Below are 24,891 nucleotides of genomic sequence, written 5' to 3'. Positions count from 1 at the left end.
ATCAATTAGCTCCTGCTGAGAAGCCACCCAAATGATTCCCCAACAAAATCTGAGAACATTACTGTGAAGTTTGCATCCAGACATCAGTCATTGCCACCATTTCCCAAGTGTTCATGGCTCTCACCCTATATGACCCTAAGCCAAGCCCGCTCGCTCCAGCTTTAACTAGGTTATTGCGTCAACACCTGCCCTTCACTATTAATCACTCTCCTTAAATTTAAACCCCAAAGAACTGCAATTCCATCCAAACGGAATCTTCCGAGAACAAAACGAGCAGCCAGACCTGCTCTTGCCCAATGCATCTTGTTTTTTTTTGTTTTTTTTTATTCATCAGGGTGGGCACACACACCTTTAGCGATGGTGTAGCAGCCATTTTGAGGTCTCCGTGCTCAGCATCAGATGCTGCAAACAGGAAAGGCTTAATCTAGCCAATTGAGCGGGTGGGTGATCAGAGGGGCAGATTTGGGAGATGGGCCAGGCTCCGAGGGTGGGGGATGGGGGCGAGAAGCGAAGATGGGTGCAAACCCCTGTTCTTTCACGATAAATGCTGCACCTTAGGATGAAACTTGGGGAAATTAAGAGGATACATCGCTACTCTTGCATGAAGGAATCTGAGCGTTCAGATATCAGACCAGTCCTGGGGCAGTCCTAGCGTGATGTTTAAAACAAGGCACCTTGTACCTCTCTGGGTGAGGGATGCAGTGCCACCGACGCTTTGGTCTGGGAGGTGGGGCAGCGGGTTACGTCAGCCAAATGAATTGTCATGATGCAGATCATGCGTGAAATGAGCTGCGGATTCCATCGTGCACTTGCAACCGGCCATATTATTAGTGTGGCGGTGGGGGATGGGCAGAGGGGAATTAAGGGTTGGCATTATGACAGGGTAGTGTGTCAGGAGAGTGCTGCTGTCTTTTTTTTTTCTTCCATTCCATTTTTTCATCTCAATCTCATCCTCTTCATCCTCCGTCTGCCCTAACCCCCAACTCTGGCCCCCACCTTTGGAAGGGGGGGAGGGGTGGAGAGCGAGAAGGGAGGGGTCAGTTTTTGCTCTGCTTTGTGGTGTGTGGCACAGCTGTATTAGAATGGTGGGTCTGAAGGGCACAAAGTGAGTCTTGTGTCAGTATGGCCCATCAAACCACACACACACACTCAAAATGTTCCTCGTTTTTAGGCCTTTTCCCTACCTTGCCAAGAAGTCCTGCGCGAGTAACTATCCAGGGACCATCCGAAAGGGATCAGTGGGAATATATGGCGGGACAGAAGGTTGATTAGATAAAATGGAGATTTGAAAGTTGTGGTTTAGGGTGTTGCGAGGGTCGCTGGGTGAGATCACCTGATAATCTCATCTGGAGTGAAGCGATGCGGCTCGACTGCGGTGCTCACGCACACCATTTTACTCTCTATCTCTGTTTTTCTTTTTCTCGCTCTCTCTTTCTTTTCATCTCTGAGCTGCTGCTGCTGCGTTGGCTGGCGTAGTGCCCAAAGCAGTGAGTCTGTCGTGGAGTGCGCGTGTGCAGGTTTCTGGGGAGGAGGAGGAGGAGGAGGAGCAGGAGGAGGAAGGGGGTGGCTGGGGTGTGTGTGTGTGCTTTGATATGCAAGGGATAAAGGAGGAGTGGGCCGAGTAAAGGGAGTCTGGTTTTTGTAGCAGCTGACTGAAACAGTCTTTATATTATGTAAAGGGAGGGGGGGTGATGGTGTGGGGGGGTCAGACTGACGTGCACTGCACGGACCTTCTGATTGGCTGGCTGGTGCCATTGTTGGTTATGTGTATGCTTGTGCGTTTATTGCTTACGCACTCCCTCGCTCTTTCTTTCTACTGTCTCAGTCACTCAGGCACTTTTTTTTCCTCTCGCTCGCTCTTTACCCTTTTTCTTCCCCCCCTTTTTTCCCCTCACGCACTCATTCGTGAAAGGTGGGTGGTATGTAGTAACGATACAACATTATATATCAGGGTGTTATGTGCTTGCTTCTTAATTCTTCAGTCATTGTTGTTAAATTAAAGGACGTTATGCGGCCTTCTCTTAAAACTGTAATGTAGCACTTTTTGCAGTTTTGTAAGAGAGATCACCGGATGTTTTTGCATTTGTAAACCCAATCTCGTAAATTAGGCTTTCCAATGCAACGCAATGGCGGATGTATGATTAAACTAGGCCAGAAAAAGAATGAGAGTGAACGATGACATGAGAAATAATGGGATGATAGAGAGATGATGAAGTCATCAGGGACCAATTACAGCTCAATTTAATTTGTAATTGGGGATGTCCCTACAATAAGGCATTTTAAGACCAATCGCTTGTGGGTCTCAGGAGCTTAATTGGGTTTAGGAATAACTACAGTACTGTGTGTTTCATTGGAACTACAGCTGAACGTGACTGTAAGGCAAACCGGGCGTAGTTTTAGGTTTGCCAGGTGACTTGTAATTTGGCCAGTTAAAAAAAAAAAAAAAAAAACTCGATCCTGGGTGTCAAACTTTCAAATCAATCATTCAGCAAGGCTGCATTAAATTGATCAAAAGTGAATTGCAAAAGATTTTTATTTCAAATAAATGCAGTTCTTTTAAACTTCCTATTCGTTAGAGAATTCTGAAAAAATTTATTACGTTTTCCACATAAATATTAAGCAGTGTGACTGTTTCCAGTATATCAGAATGATTTTTAAAGGATCATGTGACACTGAGGACTGGAGTCAGGGTTGCTGAAAAATAAGCTTAATAAATTATTTTTAAAGAAGAGAAAACTTTTAAAGTTGTATTTTTGATCAACTAAATGCAGCCTTGGTGAGCATAAGAGACTTCTTTCAAAAACATTTAAAAAAATCTTACTGACGCCAAACGTTTGAACTTTAGGGTTTTATTCTATTGGGTAAGTGTTATTCTGGTTTATTTTTGACCATTGTTTATTTTATAATGACGATCTGCCAGTTATCCCTTACATATCTGAAATAATCTTACAATGGAGACTTGGGAATAGTTGGAAAATTCACTTTTTACCTTTGGTATTTTTTTTACTTGTACCTGTCAGTGTTGCCATTATTTGCTGTAAGTGACACATTTCAGAGTGGATAAATGAACTGGTCTGGCTTGGGACAGTTGTCAGAATCAGCTGGAAAACATGAATTCATGCTACAAAGAGTTTATCTTTCTTGCTGTATGAATCTTATGAATATGTTAAACTAACATAAAAGTACAAGTTAAAAACAACATGTATATTTGTTAAGAAGTTATTCCTCAAATCATCCTGCAGGACACATTGGACTCCTCCACATGCCGTGACTTTGATACCCCCGATCTAGATGGTCTTAAAGCTGTGCAACCGCCATGTTTTGTTTTGAACTTTAGCTGAATATTCACGATAATGTAGCTTGCTAGACTGTCAGAATAGAAGACCGCAAACGTTTTCAAATTTATATCACTATATCAGAGAAGTCAGAAAGTAATTGGTCATTGATCACGGAGGTCTTGGATAGTATTACTGCAACCAGAAATGTGGAGGTGTCACATGTCCAGTTAGTGAATACAGATTAATCTCGCCCACAAGCTCACACACACACACACACACGCACTTCTAAAGCCTTTTTTCTTAATATTATGGCTAGGCAAGGTCACCATGGCTGCCATAGACAGTACTGCCTGCAATCAGTAACGTCTTATAGGAGTGGATAAATAGAGCTGAGCTTTCCAGGAGCTGGATGTTACCTAATATTAATTAGAGCCAAACAAAAGCATTTAGGCAACATGTATGGTGCTTGTGTGTTTGTATCAGGACCTACGTGACGTTTACATCACAAAGGGCATCATTTGTCAACCCACCGATGAGAAACTCTCCTTCGCCGTCTGTCTATGTGGTCTATTAGTGCAGGAGGGTGGTACCATGCTGCTTTTCTCTTGACCGATACGTGTGTCCACGCAACTTTGATCCCAGCTTCGCTCCGGCGCATCACATTATACACAATCCCTCGCTTGTAGATGCACTAAAATCAAAGTTAAGGAGTCCTAGGGCAAATGTTTGAATTCTGCATGACCTCAAACAGAGAGGGGAGCTCAGAGGTGTCAGAGATGAATGTGATTTCTTTCAAAAGTTAATAGATTCTGTTTATATTTTGTCTGCTTCACACTATAAAAATGTTCAATTGGCCTATGTGTATACTCTGTCCTTTTATTCATATTTAAACCCTTTTATTCATATTTAAACATACGTATACTTAATGGTGCTGCCCCTACATAGCAATATGATTATAACATATACTCCAGCATGATATACAGTTTTATAGATTAAATTCTGATTCACAAGTTTAATTCAATTAGATCCCAATTTTGATTTTTGATTCTGATTCTCAAGCTCTCTATTTGAAAGGATTTGATTACAGGCTCTTTTTGTTATTATTTTTATTATTTATTCATTATTTTGATTTGATTCTGGTTCCTAAGCTCTTGATTCGATTAGACTCTAATTTTGATTTGGTTCTGATTCTCAAGGTCTTAATTTTTATAAGATTATTTGGTTTGAGTCATTTACTAGCTCTCATTGTTATCAATTTCTTTTTTTATTTGATTCTGATTCCTAAGCTAATGATTCGATTAGATTCCAAGTTCTATTTGAATCTTATTCAAATTCTGATTCTCAAGATCTCAATTTGGTAAGATTATGATTCATTTACAAGCTATTGATTTCATTAGATTCCAGTTTTGGTTTCATTCCTAAGCTCTCGTTGTGGTTGCATTCCAATTAAATCTGATATTTGATTCTTATTGACAAGCTCTTGAATCGATTAGATTACAATTTCCAGTATTCCAATAATCGAACTTGGATTAGGAATTAAATTGAATTCATTCATACACTCTTGATTTAGAATAGTTTCCAATTTGTTCCAGTTCATTTGAATAGATTTCAGTTATAATGTCCATTTTGTTCTGTAAGAAATTCTTTGTTATTCCTGTAAATTTTCACATTCCCCCTTCCTCTCGATTTAAACTTGTAACGAATCCTTTTTTTTTATCCTTTCATTAAAAGAACTGGTTCATAAGTCATTTGTTTCAGGAGTCATGCTCAACTGGTCGCAATGTATGTTTCTCATTCATAAAAAAGTACAACTGTGAATCGAGAAGCAATGTACAAGTACATTTCTACAAAGCTGCTGAAAATTGCTGTGTAAAAAAATGTTTTTCACAGTCAATATCGGGGTTGTTCAAATGAAAATCACAACCCATCTGCACCCACCCATCTGCAAATGTGCATATGTATACCTTTAAAAAGTTTTTACTGTATATATAAATAGAGGTTTACTCTCTTACTTTATACAGGGTCCAAAGAATTAATACTGGGCAAGCGGCAGCACCTGATAATGTTCTACCTTTAGACTGAAGCTACGAGCAGAATACAAATGCATCAGACAGATAAAGAGGTTCCAGCTCAAACAATAGCCTGCATAGAGTCCTGCACATTCACTGTCCAGACACTCCCTGTGTGTGTGCGTGTGGGAGGGGGGAGAGCCTCTCTCTGCCCTCTGGTCATGAAGGGTCCGCCCAAGCGTGCCTAACTAATAAAGACGAGCAAACACACGCATGATCATTTAGATCTGTAGTACGTGACACATGTCCAGAGTGCGGCAGAGTCTTATGTGTACACAATCAACTCTGCACTTGAGCATGCATGACCCCGCGGTGTATGTGTGCGCTTCGCAATGGGAACACACACAGTCACACACACACACACAGAGTGATTCAGTCACGTTATAGACTTGACTGTTGGGCTCCCGTGTGGTATGTTGTGCTTTTGTCCGGAGGGGAGAACAGGAAGTTAATGGCTGACTGTAAGAGTGCAGCAGTAGAGATTGGCTCATCTGGTGCTTCAATGTCACCGCTGGTTTAAACCGTTTATTGGGTTAAACGTGTGTCAAAATCAAACATGCATACTACACTATTTTATATAGTTTTTTTTTTACCTGTACACTTAAGAATGTGTGGTCCTGAATCTGATGTGTCTCATCGTGCCATAAGTGATGTTTTAGGAGACAACGCTCTGTCTCGTGGACTGAGAGGATGTCTTCCAGGCATTTCTGTCTCTTTAGCAAGACTGCTTTTTATCAATCTACTGCACTACAGTTTTCTCTCTCTGTATCCCAAAACAGACTCTCTGTGATTCAAAACTAGATCTGACTACAGAACCGTTTCATAGCAGTTAGAGTACCATGAGCTGATGTATGGAGCAGAGGCGGTCAATTAGCAAGGCACTGACATAAATTTTTGAAACTGGAATTAAGTTTCAGTAAATCATTTTTGGCAAATTGGGAAATTCAAATCTGTATTGTGTTCAGGGTGTCGTGTTCTCAGGTTCTAAATTAAACCAGTCGACATAAAAAAATTTAAAAAAAGGTCGTTCTTTGACAACGAGACTTCTCTCAATAGTTCAACTGAACAAATTTATCTGACATGTTTTCTCATGTACTGAGATTTTGCTGACATGTTACCTGTTGTACCGCTACCGTATTCACTTTGTCAGTAAAATAAGATGCTGAAGTGGTGAAAATGCTTCATCAGAGAAGTGAGTCTCATTCACTAACTATGCATACACATGAATTTGTCCATGAAATCTGCATACGAACATTTTCACGAGCAAATCATGATTCATCAAGAACTTTTGTATTAATTTATTCTACATTTGTGGGAAAATGCAGGAACAACTGAAACCACATGTACACAAAAATCTGCCACTTCGAGTATACTTATAAAAGTGCTTTATGCATAGATATTTCGTTATATCTATGTAATATATGCTCAAAGACAAAACATGTTTTTGGTTGAAATTTCAGTTTATTACTAGTTCAAATGCAGGCGATAGGAGTTTGAATGCAGCTCCCACCTTTTCTGTGTCATAATTTCCTGTTTTCTCTTCATTCAAATAAGCACAATTGTTTTTAAGTAAAATTAAAATTAGAAAAATAATTTCTATACTGCTAGTGTCACAAAATGAGAGTTTTTTTTTTTCAGTTGATTTACCTGTAGTTGTGTCTGTAGTCAACTTTAAAATAATGAAAAACACACACACACATATATATATATATATATATATATATATGTATGTATGTATATATATATATGTATGTATGTGTATATATATATATATATATATACACCCAATGGAAACAGGGAAAATATATATTTGTCAACTGAAAGCATTGCTGTTGATCCTGTGAAACTCCACTTCATCAGAGAAAAAAATCCCCTAATTATAGATCTTGAGTAAGACTTATTAAGTAGTAATCTGTTGCCAGAAGTATCATCCCGTAAGTGGGGAAAGTCGGACCTCTCTCAGTGACCGCTTTGTGACGTTGTCAGTGGGAGTTTTGGGAAGCTCCGTTCAGCTACGTGTCTGCACTCAGAAATGACTCTTGTCATAACAGGCACTGAACGTGAGGTGGGGAGACCCTCTCTACTAGCAGCCCAAGCAAATTTCCTCAGTCAAACCATGAAAGTTACACTGATTTGTATGTAATGATCATGTAATTTATCAATTAAGCCTGGAGAGGCCTTGGTTCTTGAGCACTGTAGTCCACTACCTCAGCACGAGGCAGACTAATGGCTCTGTTAAGTCTGTGGGCGTGTGAGGAGTCATGGTAGATCTCTCTCACTCTCTCTCACTTGCTCTCAGCTCTTTCGCTGTAAAAGAATAATTAAGTGATTTGCATTGGTCTTAAGCAGGGGAATTTGTACTGATTCCTACAGATAAGGGCTGTCGCGATGCCAACATTTCAATATTTGATACCAGTACCAGCAAAATCTCTTGATACAGCTGCGAAATGAACACAATGAATTTCTTTTTATTTAAAAGTTAATTTGTTAATATTTCTTAAGTAAGAGTTGCCTCAAGTTATTTAAAATTAAATTAATTTATTATTATTATTATTATTTTTTAAATCAACTTTGCTCCTGCATTGCTACTATGGATGATTAAAAGCTTTTTTTTCACAAATATTCTCTTTCTATGCCGCTGATAGGATGGAGCGGATGTCTGAGGAGGCGTTGAGGCTGAACCTGCTGAAGCGGGGTCTGGAGGCACAAGATGAGCGGGACGAGGCTCTGGCCAAGCGCCTGAAGATGGAGGGTCACGAGGCCATGGAGAGGCTTAAGATGCTTGCCCTCCTTAAACGCAAGGATCTGGTCGCTTTGGAGGGGGCAGCGGTTGCAGCAGCCATGGCAGAGGGCAAAGGCCCCGGGGGCAGCCAGGGGCTGATGGGAGCTGTGGCCTACGAGGAGAAGATGAATGGAAGTTTGAGAGTCGGGGGCCATGGAGGTCCCAGTAAGAATGGGAAGGAAAACATAGTGGATGAGCCAGTGGACATGAGTGCCAGAAGGAGGTGAGGTTTCGGCAAAGCGTTTAACATCTGTTTGTTGAAATGAGTACTGTATTTTATGGAAAATAAATTGCACATGACTATAAGCTTGGTGAAAATAGCATCGTTGAGAGAAAAATGTTGCATCTGTGTGTAAGTCAGATTTTATTACATTCAGAAATACCGGTAAATAAAACTAAACATTTACAAATATTATACACTCTATAAAAATGTATTTTGGTTCCGCTTACTTTACAACAAATCCTTTAAATGTAATGTTATTCAGAACCAGTGATATTTTAATATTATTGATATATTATTGTAGTTTTTATTAATGTTTTAAATCAGTTTTTATTTCTATATTTTAATTTTAATTTTCAAGTTGTAATAATGTTATTGTTTTTGTCATTTTTAGTAGTTTTTATATATAGTTTATTTTTATTTCAGTTTTAGTTATTTTAGTACCTCAGGATAAACTAAATTTAAAGTCCCCATGAAATCAAAATTAAAGTTTTTTGGGTGTTAGTATCAATATGTTAGTCTTAAGGTTATCTATAAGGCAGTGTCCTCCAAAACAGTGACAAAATTCGCATTTAGAAGATATAAGCATTCAAAGCTTGCAGTTCGTCACTTCCGCCAAAACGGCTCAACTATTTTTTTTTACGTCACATCGTACTTCAGCTTCTCATCAAACTTTCTGTCCAATCAAATGCTCTCTAGAATCCGAAGCGCCCGCCCCCTACACTATAAAATAGACACTGAAGCCGCGGCTGAAATCGGTCACTTGTCCACATAATTAGTATTTTCTGTACAGTGAATGGCACGTAGTGCACTATATAGGGGACAGGGAACGATTCAAACAGTGTAAATATGCTTTCCATTGAGGAAAAAAAGAAGTCTGGTTTCGCACTGTCACGCTAACCACCGCACCGCACACACACACACTCTGCTCTGGTCCAGAGACACAGTAGCACAGAGTGGATCACACGCGCGAGTCAGTACAGACCACAAAATACCTGTTTCAGTTAAAATGACGTCAACACATAGAGTAACGCTGCGTGATTCTAAGCATTTCAGGGGACCTTTAAATGAAAAATACTGTCTTGGCAGCTAGCTGAAATAACACCTTTTTTTATATTTTATTTTATTTCAGTTAACATTTGCATGTAATGCCTTTTTTCCTGATTGTTTTGAGATCACATCTTTTATGTTCACGTAATAAACGGAGACGATGCGCATCAAAGTTTTAGTGGAAAAACCGTCCTCATCTCTGCCGAACACCAGCGTTGATGGCACACCTGCTAAAAGCAGCTCCAGTTGTGCAGCACGAGAGAGATCGAAATGACGGAGACGTGCGAAGTAAAAGTGCAGAAAAGCAGTGTCTATTTCGTGCACAACTTGAACAAACTACAACAGGTAAACCTGTCAGCTGTGTGGACATTAACAATATCGTTAACGATTCTCGTTTATAATCGATACTAATATGGCTTCTTGTTATCAAGATCTTTAGTCTATATGCTGTGTTCTGTTACTGCGTGAACTTCATATAATTTGTAAGTGCACTTGCCGTCCAATAAACACCATAAGCTTTGTGCTCTGTTACCTTTTAATTAGCAAAGTATCAGTTTTAAAATTCTGCCAAATTCATAACGAAATTCAAACAATAAATACCGTTTTGGCGCTCTTTAATGAGGCATGAGTGGTTGCTTTAGCGCCTCAGTTCAAGCGGCATGTGAACCCATCATATCTTTCTCTTTACTACTATACAACGAAATAAACATGAATGGATGCCAAAAAGTATATTATAAGAGAGTCTACAGTACAACTTACTGAAATGTCTCATGTAATCGCTCATTCAGTGCTTCAAACGGCGCAAAACATTTAAAGCTTGTAAACAATGCCACGCAACAATCATTTACCTCAGAATAACCATTCAGTGTCCATAAGCTCATTAGTCCGAAGGGATGTAACGATTCACTCAACTCTCGATTCGATTTTCTCACAATTGTTTTTAACAAAATGAGATTGAAGACATTATACAGTAAATGAAAAGGTGTCGTTTTATTAGGCTATTGCTGCACGTTTCTTTGTGAAATTTAAATATAACAAAACTAAATTGAAATTTTAAAACAAACCCCAAATCAAACAAGTAAGTTACACAAATAAAAGAAATCTCTTAATATGAACAAACTGCTTTGTCTGTGCTCTTTCCATTTAAAATTAGAGGCAACCACTGGATTTTAATCATGATCCAAACAAAGATGCAGCATACATGCAGCATGAGTCGTTTTTAATCTAAATTAGACTGTATAATTTTGAAATTTGAAGCAAAAACAGAATGGTCTGACTTTAGTTTTGTGAAACTATACTACATAAAACATATCTGCACGAAACAGCAGACGAGCTGAATGAGACGCAGATTCACTCTTTGACAGCAAGTGGCGCTTATGAATAGCAATGATAGTGTTTCCTGGGTTACCGCTGTAAACAAAGCAGAGCTGTGCTTATGAACACTACTTTAATATGCATTGTTCAGAGGCAAGATGAAAAGAAAATACCACGTAAACTTTTCTAAAGATAGTCAGTTCCCCTCAGAGATACACTTAAATAAACTCCTACTCCAATTGTATCGTGGTTTGTTTGGCATCTCAACCGATTTGAATCGTCACATATTTGAATCTATTTTCGACTGGCTCGCGTTTAATCGTTACATCCCTATTAGTCAGCTAGAAAAAATAACTATAAAGAGAAGCATTTTGCTAAATATATGCGCTATATTGCATATTCATATTTTTACTTAACCTGTTTACATGAAAAGAAAGAATGCAAGGAGCTAAAGATAAAATTGCATGTTACTTAAGAAAAACAGTATGGATGTGTGCAAGACATATGACAACATTTAAAGGATGCATTGTGGAGGAGCCCGAACTACACTCAAGGGCCAAGTGATGCTGATGTGGTTATGGTCCATGATATTGGCACAGATTCTGTTTTTTAAACAATTCTTTATGACTGTATATAGTTCTCTGAAGTTTAAAAGACGTTTAGTTCCCACTTTAAGTGAACCTTAGTTCCCAGGACATTGACTTCTACAAGATGGATTAAAATGCTGATGCTGTAAAAGCAGGGGAGACATAAATACATGACAGTATGACTGAAATGTTAAGGTGTTTAAAATAAATAAATAAAATAAAACGCGTTTATTCTGTGGCACAAAATAATTTGGCGCCTATTTTTGTTTCTTATAGGAGTCAATGGCTCCTTAAGTGAATTATTATTTGATTTTTTTTTGTCTGGAGCCCTGAACGAAAATTTTTTTTTAATGGTTTTAATTTTAGTTTTTGTTTTTTTTTTGTTTTTTTTCAGTTTTAGTTAATAACAACCCTGTTCAGAATATAAGTATAAAACACACACAAATTATAGTGTCATTCATTATAAACAACCTTTATTTTAAAATGCCAGCCAGGACTAAACAAATGTATTTAAAGTGAAACTGAAACTACTGGTGTGAGGGAAATGCGTTATATAAAAAAACTTGGGCTCACGTACCTTGGGATCAGTCGTTTACTTGCTTGATATTAACTGCGTTGTGTAAGTTGCTTTGTTTTTTTTATAATCTGAAATGTGCTACAATTTACATTCCACTTATATTCTGGGAAGTGGGGTATGTTTTTGCTGTATGGTGTCAAATTAAATGATAATTTAATGATTGTATCCTGCAGGTGTTGCTAGGCCTTGTTTTTCAACTTGACTCCCTTAAAAATGAGTATTTAAAGTGCCCCTAAAAATTCCTCTAATTGTGCTCATCATAGTGAAATAGTTCGGGAGCGACGCACTCCATCGCCAGACGTTATCATTTTATCAGACAACGAGGCGTCCAGCCCTCGGAGCACGCCTCACCCTGAGGAGAAACGGCATCAGGCCAACCTGGAGATGTTTAAGGTGCAGTATCCCATGAAGGATTCAGCTCTGTTGTTGGTTACCCACCATTAAACCCTGTGAATGAGTCTCGTAAACCTGTTTGCTGACCTCTTGTGTGTGTGTTTGTTCTGCAGGGGAAGACTGGCGACGAGCGGCAGCAGATGATCAAAGCTCTCCGAGAGGAGCTCAGGCTGGAGGAGGCCAAGCTGGTGCTCCTGAAGAAACTGAGACAGAGTCAGATGCAGAAGGAGAACGTGGTGCAAAAGGTCAGAACCGTACACAATGTCCTGTACCTCCATTACTCTACACTTGATGCCAACTGGGCCAGTAACTCTACACTCTGTCAGTTGGGAATTTTAATTATATTTATTGGATGAACAGGCATGTTAGAGACCTTTTTTGAATTGAGAAAACATCTCAGCCTCATACCTACCATACCGCTGTGCACGTTTAGTGTAGTATACAGTTAGCTCAGTGCAGATCAGGCAGGTAGCAGTTCCTTTAAGAGACCAGAGACATCACGAGCTGGCTTTGATATCACTGTCAAGAAGTTATTTGAATATAAAATATATGGTAGTCAAGTCATGCACAGGATTTTTGTAAATAAAGTCATATTATTTCAGATGGATGGGCAAAATAAAGTGGATGGAGTAGCTGCAGCGTGTCAGAAATGGAACGCGATGTCCATCAGCTGAAGCTGCTTCTGGTGTAAACAGCTTAGTTTATTTTTGTTATTTATCAATTTTTTTAATGGAAGGGATCTTATTTTGCACTTTTCTGGTGTAAAAACGCACAGGCTTGTTTATTGTCATCTAGACTACAGCTAAAGACTACAGCTAACTAAGATTATATTCACTGCCGCTCAGAAGTTTGGGCTCATTTTTTTTTTTTAAAGAAATTAATACTTTTATTCAGCAAGGATTCATTAAATTGATCAAAATTTACAGTAAAGGCATTTACAATGCAACAAAAGTTTGCCATTTCAAATAAATGCTGTTCTTTTGAACTTTCTATTCATTGAAGCATCCTGAAAAAAATGTATCATGGTTTCTACAAAAATATTAAGCGGCACAACATTTTCAACATTAATAATAAGATGTTTCTTTAGCACCAAATCAGTATTTTACATGTATATGTGACACTGAAGACTGGAGTAATGGCTGCTGAAATTTCAGCTTTGCCATCACAGGAATAAATTACATTTTAAAAAATATGAACATTTTTGAAAACATTTTTAAAATTGTAATAATATTTTAAGATATTACTTTTTTGTATCAAATAAATGCAGTTTTAGTGAGCATAAGAGACTTAATCTTACAGCCCCCAAATTTTTGAACAATGGTGATACAAAAAATGACAACAGTGTGTGTGTGTGTGTGTGTGTGTGTGTGTTACAGTTTAATTCAAACAGCAACTAAAATTCTACTATAGTAAAGGCCTGGCTTATGAATATTAATTAGGTCACATGACTTGCTAATCCAAGCAAATTATGAATCAGTATGAATTAGTTAATATTCATAAGCTGTGACTTCTTAATATTATGTTTAATCATTACAAAATCACATCACAGTAGAAATACTTGTATTATAACTAATTTTTTTATTTAGTTTTATTTTTTTCCAATTTTGGTATCAACTTAAAGTGAAGTGCTGTTACTTTTAGCATCCTCTGTTCTGAATTTTACTGTACACTTCCACTTCCAATTTCTGTGAAATCAGCCTGCGATTGGCTTTCTCATAGTTGTCTCTGGATATTAAACTATAATTGGAGACAGCACTTTAGCATCAACTGAATGTCGCAGTGTTGTATGCTGTAAATCTGCCTGTATTTGTACTCCACATCTACACTGCAGCTCCTCTGTACAGCATGTTCACCTTCACTGTTTTAGCACCAAGCAAAATAACCTCCCCTCGTGTCCAGCTGAGTGTTATATTAATGCCAGGAAAAACTGTCGAGGTAAATCGTTTTATTGTTGAAAGGACGTTAGTTGCTAGCGGGGGTGAAATAGGGTAACAAGGAGTGAGACGGGCAGCCATAACCTCACAGATACCATATCACAGCTCTGTGTAATGTTTGTCCATGTACTGTGGCATTGAGATGTTTTATCTTTTGCTTCTCAACTCAGTGTCTGTCTAGATACAGGAGTGACCCATAAACACTCACTTGCGTTTGATGTCCCACTCTGCATGAACAATGTTTGCTTACTCTTAAGTTGGAAGATGAAAATTTGATTAGCTTAATTTAGGATAAAATAGTAACAATTTAAGTACCAAAACATTCGAGGCATATAATATTGTAATAATGTTAATATTGTCATTAATATATATTACTATTAAATTACTAATTACAATATTATTAGCTACAGCATTTATTATTATTGTTGTTGTTGTTGTTGTTATACATGTTAAATCACTGTTTTTGGAAATGCATAGTATTAATAACACTTTTTTAAAATTATTGTTTATGTACTATGTTCCTTGAAATGCCTTACCATGTAAAATACCACGATAGATGAATATGCTAATCATTTGTTCGGTATGTTTAATGCATAAATGCATTAAAATGTCTCTTCTACCTGATATATATTAGTGAAATAGGTGTGAGAAGTCACATATGTCTGTGACATCACTAGACTTTATAATAAAGCCAATCAGAAACCGCAGCCAAATGAGTTTGGGACAAGGCTACCTGATTTTTTGAACAGTGGAGTATGGGGAAGTGCTTGGATCAAAAAGAAAACCCCCCCACAAACAATCAGTAAAATCCCAAACAATACCCATTTTTCTACTTCCAATTCGTGGAAATCGCACAGGAGCTTTAACTGAAAAAAATGGTGCCCGAGTCCCTCTAATACATTGTGGGGGGTTTATTGTTGTTGTTTTAAATTATACTGAAACTCGGTACAGTATGAGTTTTTGATAGAAGGACTCTGACCTCTCATTTTTCTCTTTTCAGGTGCCGGTGGTCCAGAATGCCCCATCATCAGTGCAGCCGTCACCCATGCACAGCTCTCAGGGGCTCGGGAAACTAACTGTGCGGCCTGGCATGCACTCATCTGAGCCTCAGAGCCTGCGCACTGCACAGGTACAGGGGTTTTATGCCTTTCTAAATATGAGCAAAGTACAGATCGTTTTTTTGTTTTTTCTAAATGCATTATTGAGGATTTTAAGTACAAGCATAAAGCACATGGATACTCCTTATTATGTTGTACATATTAGACTTGAACATGTTAGAGCCTGCTGTTGGTTGCCATGGGAGCAGCACCTTAAGATCAGCATAACTGTATAGATTGGTACCAGTTACCATTTTTAATTACGGTCCATCTGTTGAGTACAAACAAAGCATTTGATGTCAACAGTGTGCAATCTGATATACAGTGTCTGCTGGCATCTAGTGGTCATACAGTGCATTGCAAAGTTATTAATAACTGTTTTTTCCCCCCACCTCAGGGCCACACAGTAATCAGGTCTGCTGTCAATGCATCTTTGCCCCCAATGATGATGTCACAACGGGTTATTGCACCCAATCCTGCCCAGCTTCAGGGTCAGAGAATGCCCTCCAAGCTGGGCATGGGCCGCTCCTCCACAGGTGGTTTGGGTAACACAGTAAGCTATCAGCAGGTACAGTCAAGTTCAAAGCCATTAGCCCTAACTTGTTTTGTGGGTTTTCTCCATGCAATTTATTGACATTTTTTTCTAAAGTTCATGTGACACATTTGTACATTGTTTAATCCGTTTATTACTGGCTTATTTCAAACTACTGTATTCATGAACTAGTGCTGGGCGATTATAACAAAATATATGTTCATATGTTTAATAGTAAGATTTTTTTTTTTGATCCACTGAAGACTTAAGTAATGGCTGCTGAAAATTCAGCTATTCCCCCACTGGAATAAATTGTATTTAAAAAAACGACTACAATTTAAAACAGTAACTTTAAGTTGTAGTAATAGTTTACAATATTACTGTTTTTACTGTATTTTTTTTAAACGAATATAATCAGCATTGGGAAGCATCTTACCGACACTAAACTTTTGAATGGTAGTGTGTGTATGTGTATATATCTCAGTATTTATATATTTGTCTGAATATATACAGTTGTGCTCAAAATTATTCATACCCTTGGTAAATATGATCAAAGAAGGCTATGAAAACTAATCTGTATCATCAATCCTTTAGATATTTTATTTTTAAAAATTTACTCAAATCTAACCTTTCATTGGAGAATAAGAATTTAAAATGGGAGAGAAATCTTAGAGAAAATGTTTTTCTCTAATACACATTGGTCACAATTAAGCATACCCTTTTATCCAATACTTTTTGCAACCTCCTTTTGCCAAGAGAACAGCTCCGAGTCTTCACCTATAATGCCTGAAGAGTTTAGAGAACATGACAGGAGATCAGAGACCATTCCTTCATACAGAATCTCTCCAGATTTCCAGCTGCATGTTGCTGCTTCTCCTCTTCAGTTCACCAAACTCATTTAATATAGGGTTCAGCTCAGGGAACTGGGTTGGCCAGGGCGGTAGTGTGTGTATGTGTATATATCTCAGTATTTATATATTTGTCTGAATATATACAGCTGTGCTCAAAATTATTCATACCCTTGGTAAATATGATCAAAGAAGGCTATGAAAACTAATCTGTATCATCAATCCTTTAGATATTTTATTTTTAATGACAGGAGATCAGAGACCATTCCTTCATACAGAATCTCTCCAGATTTCCAGCTGCATGTTGCTGCTTCTCCTCTTCAGTTCACCAAACTCATTTAATCTAACCTTTCATTGGAGAATAAGAATTTAAAATGGGAGAGAAATCTTAGAGAAAATGTTTTTCTCTAATACACATTGGTCACAATTAAGGTTTTTAATTTTTTATCCATTGGTATTTTATAGAATCCATTATGCCTTCTGAACAAGATATCCAGGATCCAGGACATGTGTATACAGTGGGACACACACACACACACACACATATATATATATATATATATATAGTCATTTTGAACAAGTATTTGAACCCATTTTTTCAAATGCACAGTTTGAAAAAGGTTGCTCCTTTTTTTCCCTTCTGGGGTTTAAATCATGTTAAAATATAATTTGAATCACTTAACATATCTCTTCCTTAGGATGGTGCATAAAACAAGCCAACTGGAACAGGCCTTAACTTAATAGCCAAATAAAAATTGTGCATTAAATCACAGCAATGTTCATAGTGTTGTTTAGTTCTATATCACCAACAAAATCATATTGAGTATGTCGTATATTCAATATATCGCCCAGCCGCAAAATGAATCATTAATAAAAATGGATTATGTCTGTTGCTGATGATTTGCATTTTTGTTTTGTGTGATGCAGGCTGCCAGCCAGCAGGTGGGGGTCTCGCAGCGTTCAGGCTCATCCTCCGCTATCTACATGAACCTGGCACACATGCAGGCAGCGGGAGCTGCTGGTGTGGCTGGCGTCGGGGTAGGAGTGAGTGGGGTTGGTGCTGTCAGCCCCTCTACACTTTCCAGCGCCTCCAGTATCGCTTCTCTGAACGACCAGGCCAGCAGCCAAGCAGCCGCTAAACTGGCCCTCCGCAAGCAGCTGGAGAAGACCCTGCTGGAGATACCTCCACCTAAACCTCCAGCGCCCCTGCTGCACTTCCTGCCCTCTGCTGCCAACTCTGAGTTCATCTACATGGTGGGGTTGGAGGAGGTTGTGCAGAGCGTCATTGATAGTCAGGGTAGGAGCAAGAGGAACAAAGCACACCACAAAAACAACTTGCACAGTAGGGCTGCACAATATGGCCAAAAAAAGTATATTGCGATTTGCATTAGAATATGATAGACGTTGACGTCTGCTGATCAAAGATTGGCTGAGATCAAAACTAAAATATCAAAAAGGTAAAACACACAAGTGGAAGCAGTTTAAGACCATTCACACTTGACCTAAAAATGAATGCGGTTTAATAATCACATAAGGCCATATTGCAGTTTCAATTTATTTATTGTTGATCTAATTCACAGCTAATTCTGCTCAATCATTAAACTCCTGTTTTCTGCTTTTGCTATTGCTCAGGTAAAATGCGGGGGTCACTGCCACACATGGAGCCGTTCTTCTGTGCCCAGTGCAGGACTGACTTCACCCCTCACTGGAAGCAGGAGAAAAGTGGTCGCATCCTCTGTGAGCAGTGCATGACGTCCAATCAGAAGAAGGCCTTGAAGGCTGAGCACACCAATAGGCTCAAGAACGCTTTCGTTAAGGCTCTGCAGCAAGAACAGGTCAGTCAGTTTTCATTTTACTGCTGATAGTTGTCAGGATACCAAAATTTGAATGATGAAATTAAGCTTGATGATTTTCTATATACGCAAGTTTCAGTAACACACCACAAACTAGTATGCTACAGTGCTGTTATTGTTAGCTAAAACTAAAATGATTAAAAATTGTTTAAAAGAAAAAACTTAAAATAGGGCATATTTTTAAAACAACCTTTGCCAAATTTAGTGTATTTTAACATAAAATGACAAACTTCACCTTTATGCTGAAGTACTAAAATTAAAATAAAAAAATTTATTTAAATAAAAATCTTTTTAATTTAATTAAAAAATGTAACTGAAATTATAATTAAAACTAAATAGAAGCTGATCCAAAATATTAATAAATACAATTATAGTATATAAATAATTAAAATAACACTAATACGCTAAAAATAAAAAGAAATATTAACAAATTTAAAAAAAAAAAATATGACATATAACCTACATTTATTTCTGAATTATTTAACATTTGCTTCAAGTTTAAGTAATTAATCACAACAAATAAACTATATACAAATAATATGTAATAATATTATTTATTCATACAGACCCACTATTATTAGTAGTAGAAGTGGTAGTAGTAGAATTGACTTGGTGTTGACATTGCTAGCTTGTAGTTTCTGTAACTGTATGTTGACTTACTGTTTCTGTCTCTGTCCATTCAGGAAATAGAGCAGAGGTTGCAGCAGCAGGCTGCTCTGTCCCCCAGCTCCGCCCAGACTGTGCCCAACGTGAGCAAAGGGGAGACCATGATCCGACACCATGCCCTCCGACAGGTGCACACTCCTATTGTGTACAAATAATGGAATCTCATGAGACCATTTTTCTGGATTTTGAAATGGCTGTTTTATTCTGGCCCTTCAGCTAATCACAGATTTTAATGACTGATGATTCTATCAGTTTAATGGTACAAAGAGGTGTCATGAAATTTAATGCTGATTCTTTCTCATTTTCTCTTTTAGACTCCCCAGCCACAGGCCGCTCTACAGCGGAGTCTGTCCAGCTCAGCACGAGGTGTCCTCTCTAACTTCGCCCAGGCCTCCCAGCTCTCAGTGGCCAGTGGGCTGCTGGATATGACAAGCAAGCGCTGTGGCAGCAGCAGTTCCAGCAGCAGCAGTCGGGCTCAGCATGACAGCCGCAGACAGATCTACAACATCCCTGGTAAGATGATGCAGTTTAATTAGGAATGCACAGTATACCTTAACTACATGATTTTAAAGCAGCACGGTGAAGAAATGTTGTATGGTTAAGGATTAATTAGGGAATCACATTTTTTTTAAACTGACATTCATCCACACCTGAAGTCCAGTCTCGACTCTTTGATTATGCAATTCTTAACATGTTATTGGACCCCAAGTAGACTGACTAGAATAAAATTACCAGAGAAAGTAATATGCAATAGTCAAAAGGAAAATTTATGATAAAACAGGTGAACACTAGGCTGTGCCACCTGACACCGATTTCAGGATGTAGAATTATTATAAAGCAGTGAAATTCAACACTCTCTTCATTTGAACAATGGCTGGAGCTAATGCTTTATAGAGTTTTAGTATGTCATGACAAAAGGATGAGTTAATAAAATGTTAATTTAAGTGAAGTTAGTGAAGGTCTAACATCCTTTCTTTGAAGATTCCCCTTGTTTTAAAATGTACTTATCTGTGATTTATTATTTATTTTAATTAGGGCTGTCAATTTATTGTGTTCATTTAGTTAATTAGTTATGGAAAACAACGTGTTAAAATTATTAACGCACCCGCCCCACCTCTTTTAACTAATAAAAGGGATAGTTCACCCAAGAATTAAAAAAGAAAAAAGAACATTTCTTTCTAAAGCTACTTTTTGTCATGTCTATTTGAACCTTTTCTAACACAAAAATGACTTTAAATAATCTTTTGGGGGTGATTTCTCAGCCAAATTTGATTCAATTTAATGTAATTTACTTTTTATTTTTAATTAAATTTTTATTCATTTTTTCCCTTATTTTGTTGTATTTTATTTTTATGTTCTGGCTTGATTGTTGGGATTTGATTAGAATTTAGAACATGTTCTTGTCGTTTATGTCACAAACTTTATTTTGGTTAAACACCCTTTTTCAACTTTTTGTCTGTCTTTTCTTATTTCCTTGAACTTTCCCGGCCCCTCTCTGTCTTTGTCCTCCATCGCAGGTCTGAATATTGCTTATCTAAATCCGGGAGCCATTGGGGGCCACAAGGCATCCAGCCTAGCGGACCGTCAGCGGGAGTATCTGCTCGACATGATTCCCCCACGCTCCATATCCCAGTCCATCACCGGGCAGAAATGAGCCCTGACGGGACTGCAGATCCCCCTTTCGGATGCCCCACCACCCCTCTGTCCTACATCAGAACATCCCCCAACACATACACACGCACACCATCACCCCATCGCATGCAGTGCCTGTCCGTGTGCCTACCCAACTAACCCATAAGAACAGCTCAATCAGTCAGACTATAAACACCAGACTGTCAGTGCATCTCAAACTTCGGTTTCCTACTATAGCAAAGCTCTTTATTGTTATCTCAACTTATTATTGCTGTCGTTAATGCTACTTCTATTATTATCACAGTTATTATTATTAGTATTATTGTTGCTTCTGTTACAGTTACTCTTATTACACTTATTAGTAGGTTTAGTGGTTTTTTGCATCTTTTTATGTTCTTACCCTTATGTTTTTCTTTACAGAGGGAGGATGCCAGATTGCAGGGTCACTTAAAAATATAAAAGCTTGTTTTTTTTTTGGTTTGTTTGAAGGCTTCCTCCCTCAGTCACCCCTGTAAAATTAGACTCATTCTCTCTCATGTCGTATATGTTCAGTTTCGGAGTTGGAATGGTTAAAGCGTTCTTACCGGAGATCGAGAGAGCAGAATCTTTGTAGCGTTACACATTCGGAAACTACAAAGTCCTCCAAGAACCTTCTGGTTCAGAAAGAGCGAGACAGACTCATGTACATTGATCAGATTGATCCTTATGCAGAGCGCTGCTCATCTAGTCAACGTTGGTTCTGCCTTGAGAAGGCCACACAGATACGTTAACAGCTGAAAATAGGACCTGCACTAGCACGGATGAGTCTCCTGCTGTCGAATGTACAGAGAGAAACTGTCAAATTGGAGGCTCTTTACTTGTGCGTATGCGCCCATGAACAGGATCTCTCCCATGTCTCTCAATGCCTTCACATTCACAGGATGCAGTGATTTCATACAACTTCTTTTGTGGTGACGGTGCGTTTCACTGCACAGCAAAGAATGAAGCCAGAGAGTTCCATCATCATGAACTTTGTCTCCTTTTTGATTTTTGTTTCTGCTTGGGTGTTTTTGGATCATTTCTTTAACCCCCCACCCCTTCCCTGTCTTTACGGTTTTGTTCTTTTTATTTTAATCATGCGGCGTCTCCATCTGAAATGGCCACGTATCTTAAAGGTACCTGCCAAGGGAGACGATAATCATTGAAATGGTGGAATTGAAAAGGTGGAATTGTTGGAAAAGTGGTTTATGCGTAGATTGTTAACGTGAGTTTTAACAGAAGGCATTGACATGGATCAATCATCGTGTTAAAGCAATGCACATGAGATGCCTCGTTATGGAGGAGCACTTTTCTTCTTAATAACTGAAAAAAAATGGTTAAACAAAAGAGGACAAGAATGTTTCAGCGCACAGGATCTTAAGGTATGGATGCCATCGGATGTCTCGGAGAGAGTTGGGAGAAAGACTTTTTGTGCTTTGTGCGGTACATTTCATCTTTTCGAAAGCGTCCGGCTTTTTCAAACCCACAGTGAATTAATGCTTTTTGTGTTATGGTGCATGTAGACATAACCTGGAGGCGTTTGAATGATGGCAACAATATAAGCAGTGTTTGGTCAATATGCAGTATTAGGGATTTTGTGCAGGATGGATTTTGCATTCTGGTTGGACTCACGATAATCTTTTGGTCAGATTTAGTTCTCTGTTAGTGAGGTAGTGCTCCATGTTTCAGTTACGTGGATCACAAATGGCTTTCGAAGGGTTTAACATCTGCTTGTTGACAAGAAGTTGAGCACTTAACATTTTTCCCTCCAGCCTAAGCATTTACTATGACCCGTATGGTTCTTTTGGAAATCAGACTTTGAGGTCTGTCATGCAGGTCATGTTTAATAGCTGAGAAAACTCAAAGCTATTATGTGTTTGATGGTGAATTCATGGAAATAAATCCATACACATGCATTTTTCTGTCATGTGTGTAGTCACTGATCCTTGCAGTTTGAATTTTTTTTATTTTTTACTGTCCTGTATAATGCCACTGATTTGTGGTGGAACGATGCAACTTTTGAACAAAAACATTTTGAAGATACCTTGGATGAAATTTTCAGGTGCAATATTAGATAATAGGATGTTTACACTTTTTTTTTTTTTTTTCCTGGTAATGATGATAAATCAGTCCCTTTTAGTCATTCTGTTCAGTCTTTGATATTAAGGGGATGATTTTATCTTTGCTCCAATTTTATGATCTGTAATATTTTTTTGTTGTTCTTTTGAAATGAACGTAGGGTGTTTATAGTAACTCATTTCTCTCTCCTGCTCTCTCTTGTAGACCATATTAGATGCATCCATATACCTGTGTTCATATATTTACAAGAAAGTTGGATTTTGAAGTTTAACTTCCTTTTGACTCCTCAATTAAGTTCCATTTTTGTTTGGTTGTTTAATTTCAGCTGTTTCTTAAAAAAAAAAAGAAAAAAGGAGAAAAAATCAAATTTAATCAAACAAAAAAAAAAATGTATGAACAGATGATGACACGATATTTGCTAGGTCAGAAGTAATAATGACTTATTGTACATAAGCTTTTTTTTCCTCCCTTGAATTAAAAATAATGAAATGAAATTAAAATGGTTGTATATTGTGTAGAAAAGCAAACAAAAAGCCATGAATATTGTGAAGCTTGTCATTTCGTTTTGTGATCACTGTGTATTATTGTGTAACAAATGTGCAAAATGTATGGGATTATACTTCTCTTGTTTTTGAATGAGCTCTTTAGATGCATTTTCTCCCCGGCTGTACGTTTTTGTAGTATGTAGTATTTGCAGAAGTTCATTGTTCTGGTGGAGCGTTTGATCCATTCTGTAGTCTTTGGACTGAGACATGATGGGACAGTCTCGTATGTTACTTTCTTTTATTTGATTTTCACTGTTGATTTCAAACATTGAAGTTACGTAGATGTTCAGTGAATAAGTTTCTTTCTCTAATGTCCCACACAAAGTGTTGGTCTTGCAGAACATGGACTGGATGAAACATTTGACAGTATTACCCCTCACTCGACCAAATCCAAAGCGATCATCATAAATGTAAAATCAAAGCACGCTGTTGCTCAATAACATTACTTTTAGATAAATTACTGGGTGCAGAAAACCCTACAGGGGAGATTGTGTACATTTGTTTTCTGTTGCTTAAAGTGCAAACTTTCCTCGGTATATCCCTTTTTTTTTTTCTCTTGGGAAAAAAAAATCACAATGCTCTTATTTTTTTTTCATGGAAGATTGTATACATTGTATACGATGAAGAAAAAAAAATGTTTTGTTTGTTTTTGACTGTTCCAATGCTTATTGCCTTCAGCCTTTAAATCATGACAAAAAATAGACAATTTGCACACATGCAAGTTTTGATTCTAAGGTTTGTGACATTATTAGACATGCTTTTTCAAGTTTCATGTCATGGAATCACTGTCCATAATTCTCTGACTGGACAATCAGCTTTTCTGGAGTTCTAGCGCTGGGGTTTACTTCTCTCTTCAATTTTTTTTTTCTTTTCTTTTTATTTCTCTGCTATTTTTTTCCCCTCTCCCTGATTTTAATTTGTTGCAAGTACAAGTCTTTTTGTTGTTGTTTTTTGAAGTGGGAGAGAGGGTTTTGGGTCATCATTTCTTTTTGATTTTCTAAATTTCATCTGAACTTTCAAATATTTTTAAATAGACTTAGCTGCAATTTACCCAGTTTGAATTTGAAAGCAAATGGCAATATGTTGAAATCCGTTTGTAAAAGGATTATGAATAATTAAAATGTGTACAGTAAAGAAGTACTGGAGATTGGCTTAAACAATTATTGATTTTAGTCAAGGAAAATAAGTGCTTTTTGTCAAGTTTTTATTTTCATTTAGAACATTAATCCAGACCTTTTGCACATCCTTGATATTTAACTGTCTAAAATGGAGATGGGGAAAAAAATGCTGTTTGATTACTGCCGGTTGATTAACAACAATTATGCATTGACTGAAAAAAAAATAAGCTAATTTTGGAGGAAATAACTTTGTAATATTTATCACTTGCAAGCTATGTTTAATAAAGGATGGAACAGTT

At 37.7% G+C, this 24,891-nt stretch overlaps 1 protein-coding gene across 1 annotated transcript in view; it reads left to right on the top strand.

The window, feature by feature from the left end:
- LOC107731554 (transcriptional repressor p66-beta-like) overlaps window positions 1-24,891 on the top strand; it is a 45,845-nt gene extending 20,954 nt beyond the window's left edge. The window contains exons 2-11 of the mRNA XM_016542671.1: window positions 7,993-8,352; window positions 12,141-12,270; window positions 12,384-12,515; window positions 15,205-15,333; window positions 15,699-15,869; window positions 17,609-17,978; window positions 18,314-18,516; window positions 19,218-19,328; window positions 19,515-19,713; window positions 20,718-24,891. Coding sequence (XP_016398157.1) covers window positions 7,994-8,352; window positions 12,141-12,270; window positions 12,384-12,515; window positions 15,205-15,333; window positions 15,699-15,869; window positions 17,609-17,978; window positions 18,314-18,516; window positions 19,218-19,328; window positions 19,515-19,713; window positions 20,718-20,854 — 1,941 coding nt within the window. The 5' untranslated portion in view covers window position 7,993 and the 3' untranslated portion in view covers window positions 20,855-24,891. The remainder of the gene's footprint in view (window positions 1-7,992; window positions 8,353-12,140; window positions 12,271-12,383; window positions 12,516-15,204; window positions 15,334-15,698; window positions 15,870-17,608; window positions 17,979-18,313; window positions 18,517-19,217; window positions 19,329-19,514; window positions 19,714-20,717) is intronic.

Source organism: Sinocyclocheilus rhinocerous, unplaced genomic scaffold, assembly GCF_001515625.1.
Source record: "Sinocyclocheilus rhinocerous isolate Xijiao unplaced genomic scaffold, SAMN03320098_v1.1 scaffold193, whole genome shotgun sequence".
NCBI classification, from domain to species: Eukaryota; Metazoa; Chordata; class Actinopteri; order Cypriniformes; family Cyprinidae; genus Sinocyclocheilus; species Sinocyclocheilus rhinocerous.
Note: the sequence above shows the minus strand (reverse complement) of the source record. Positions and strands in the feature narration are given on the sequence as shown.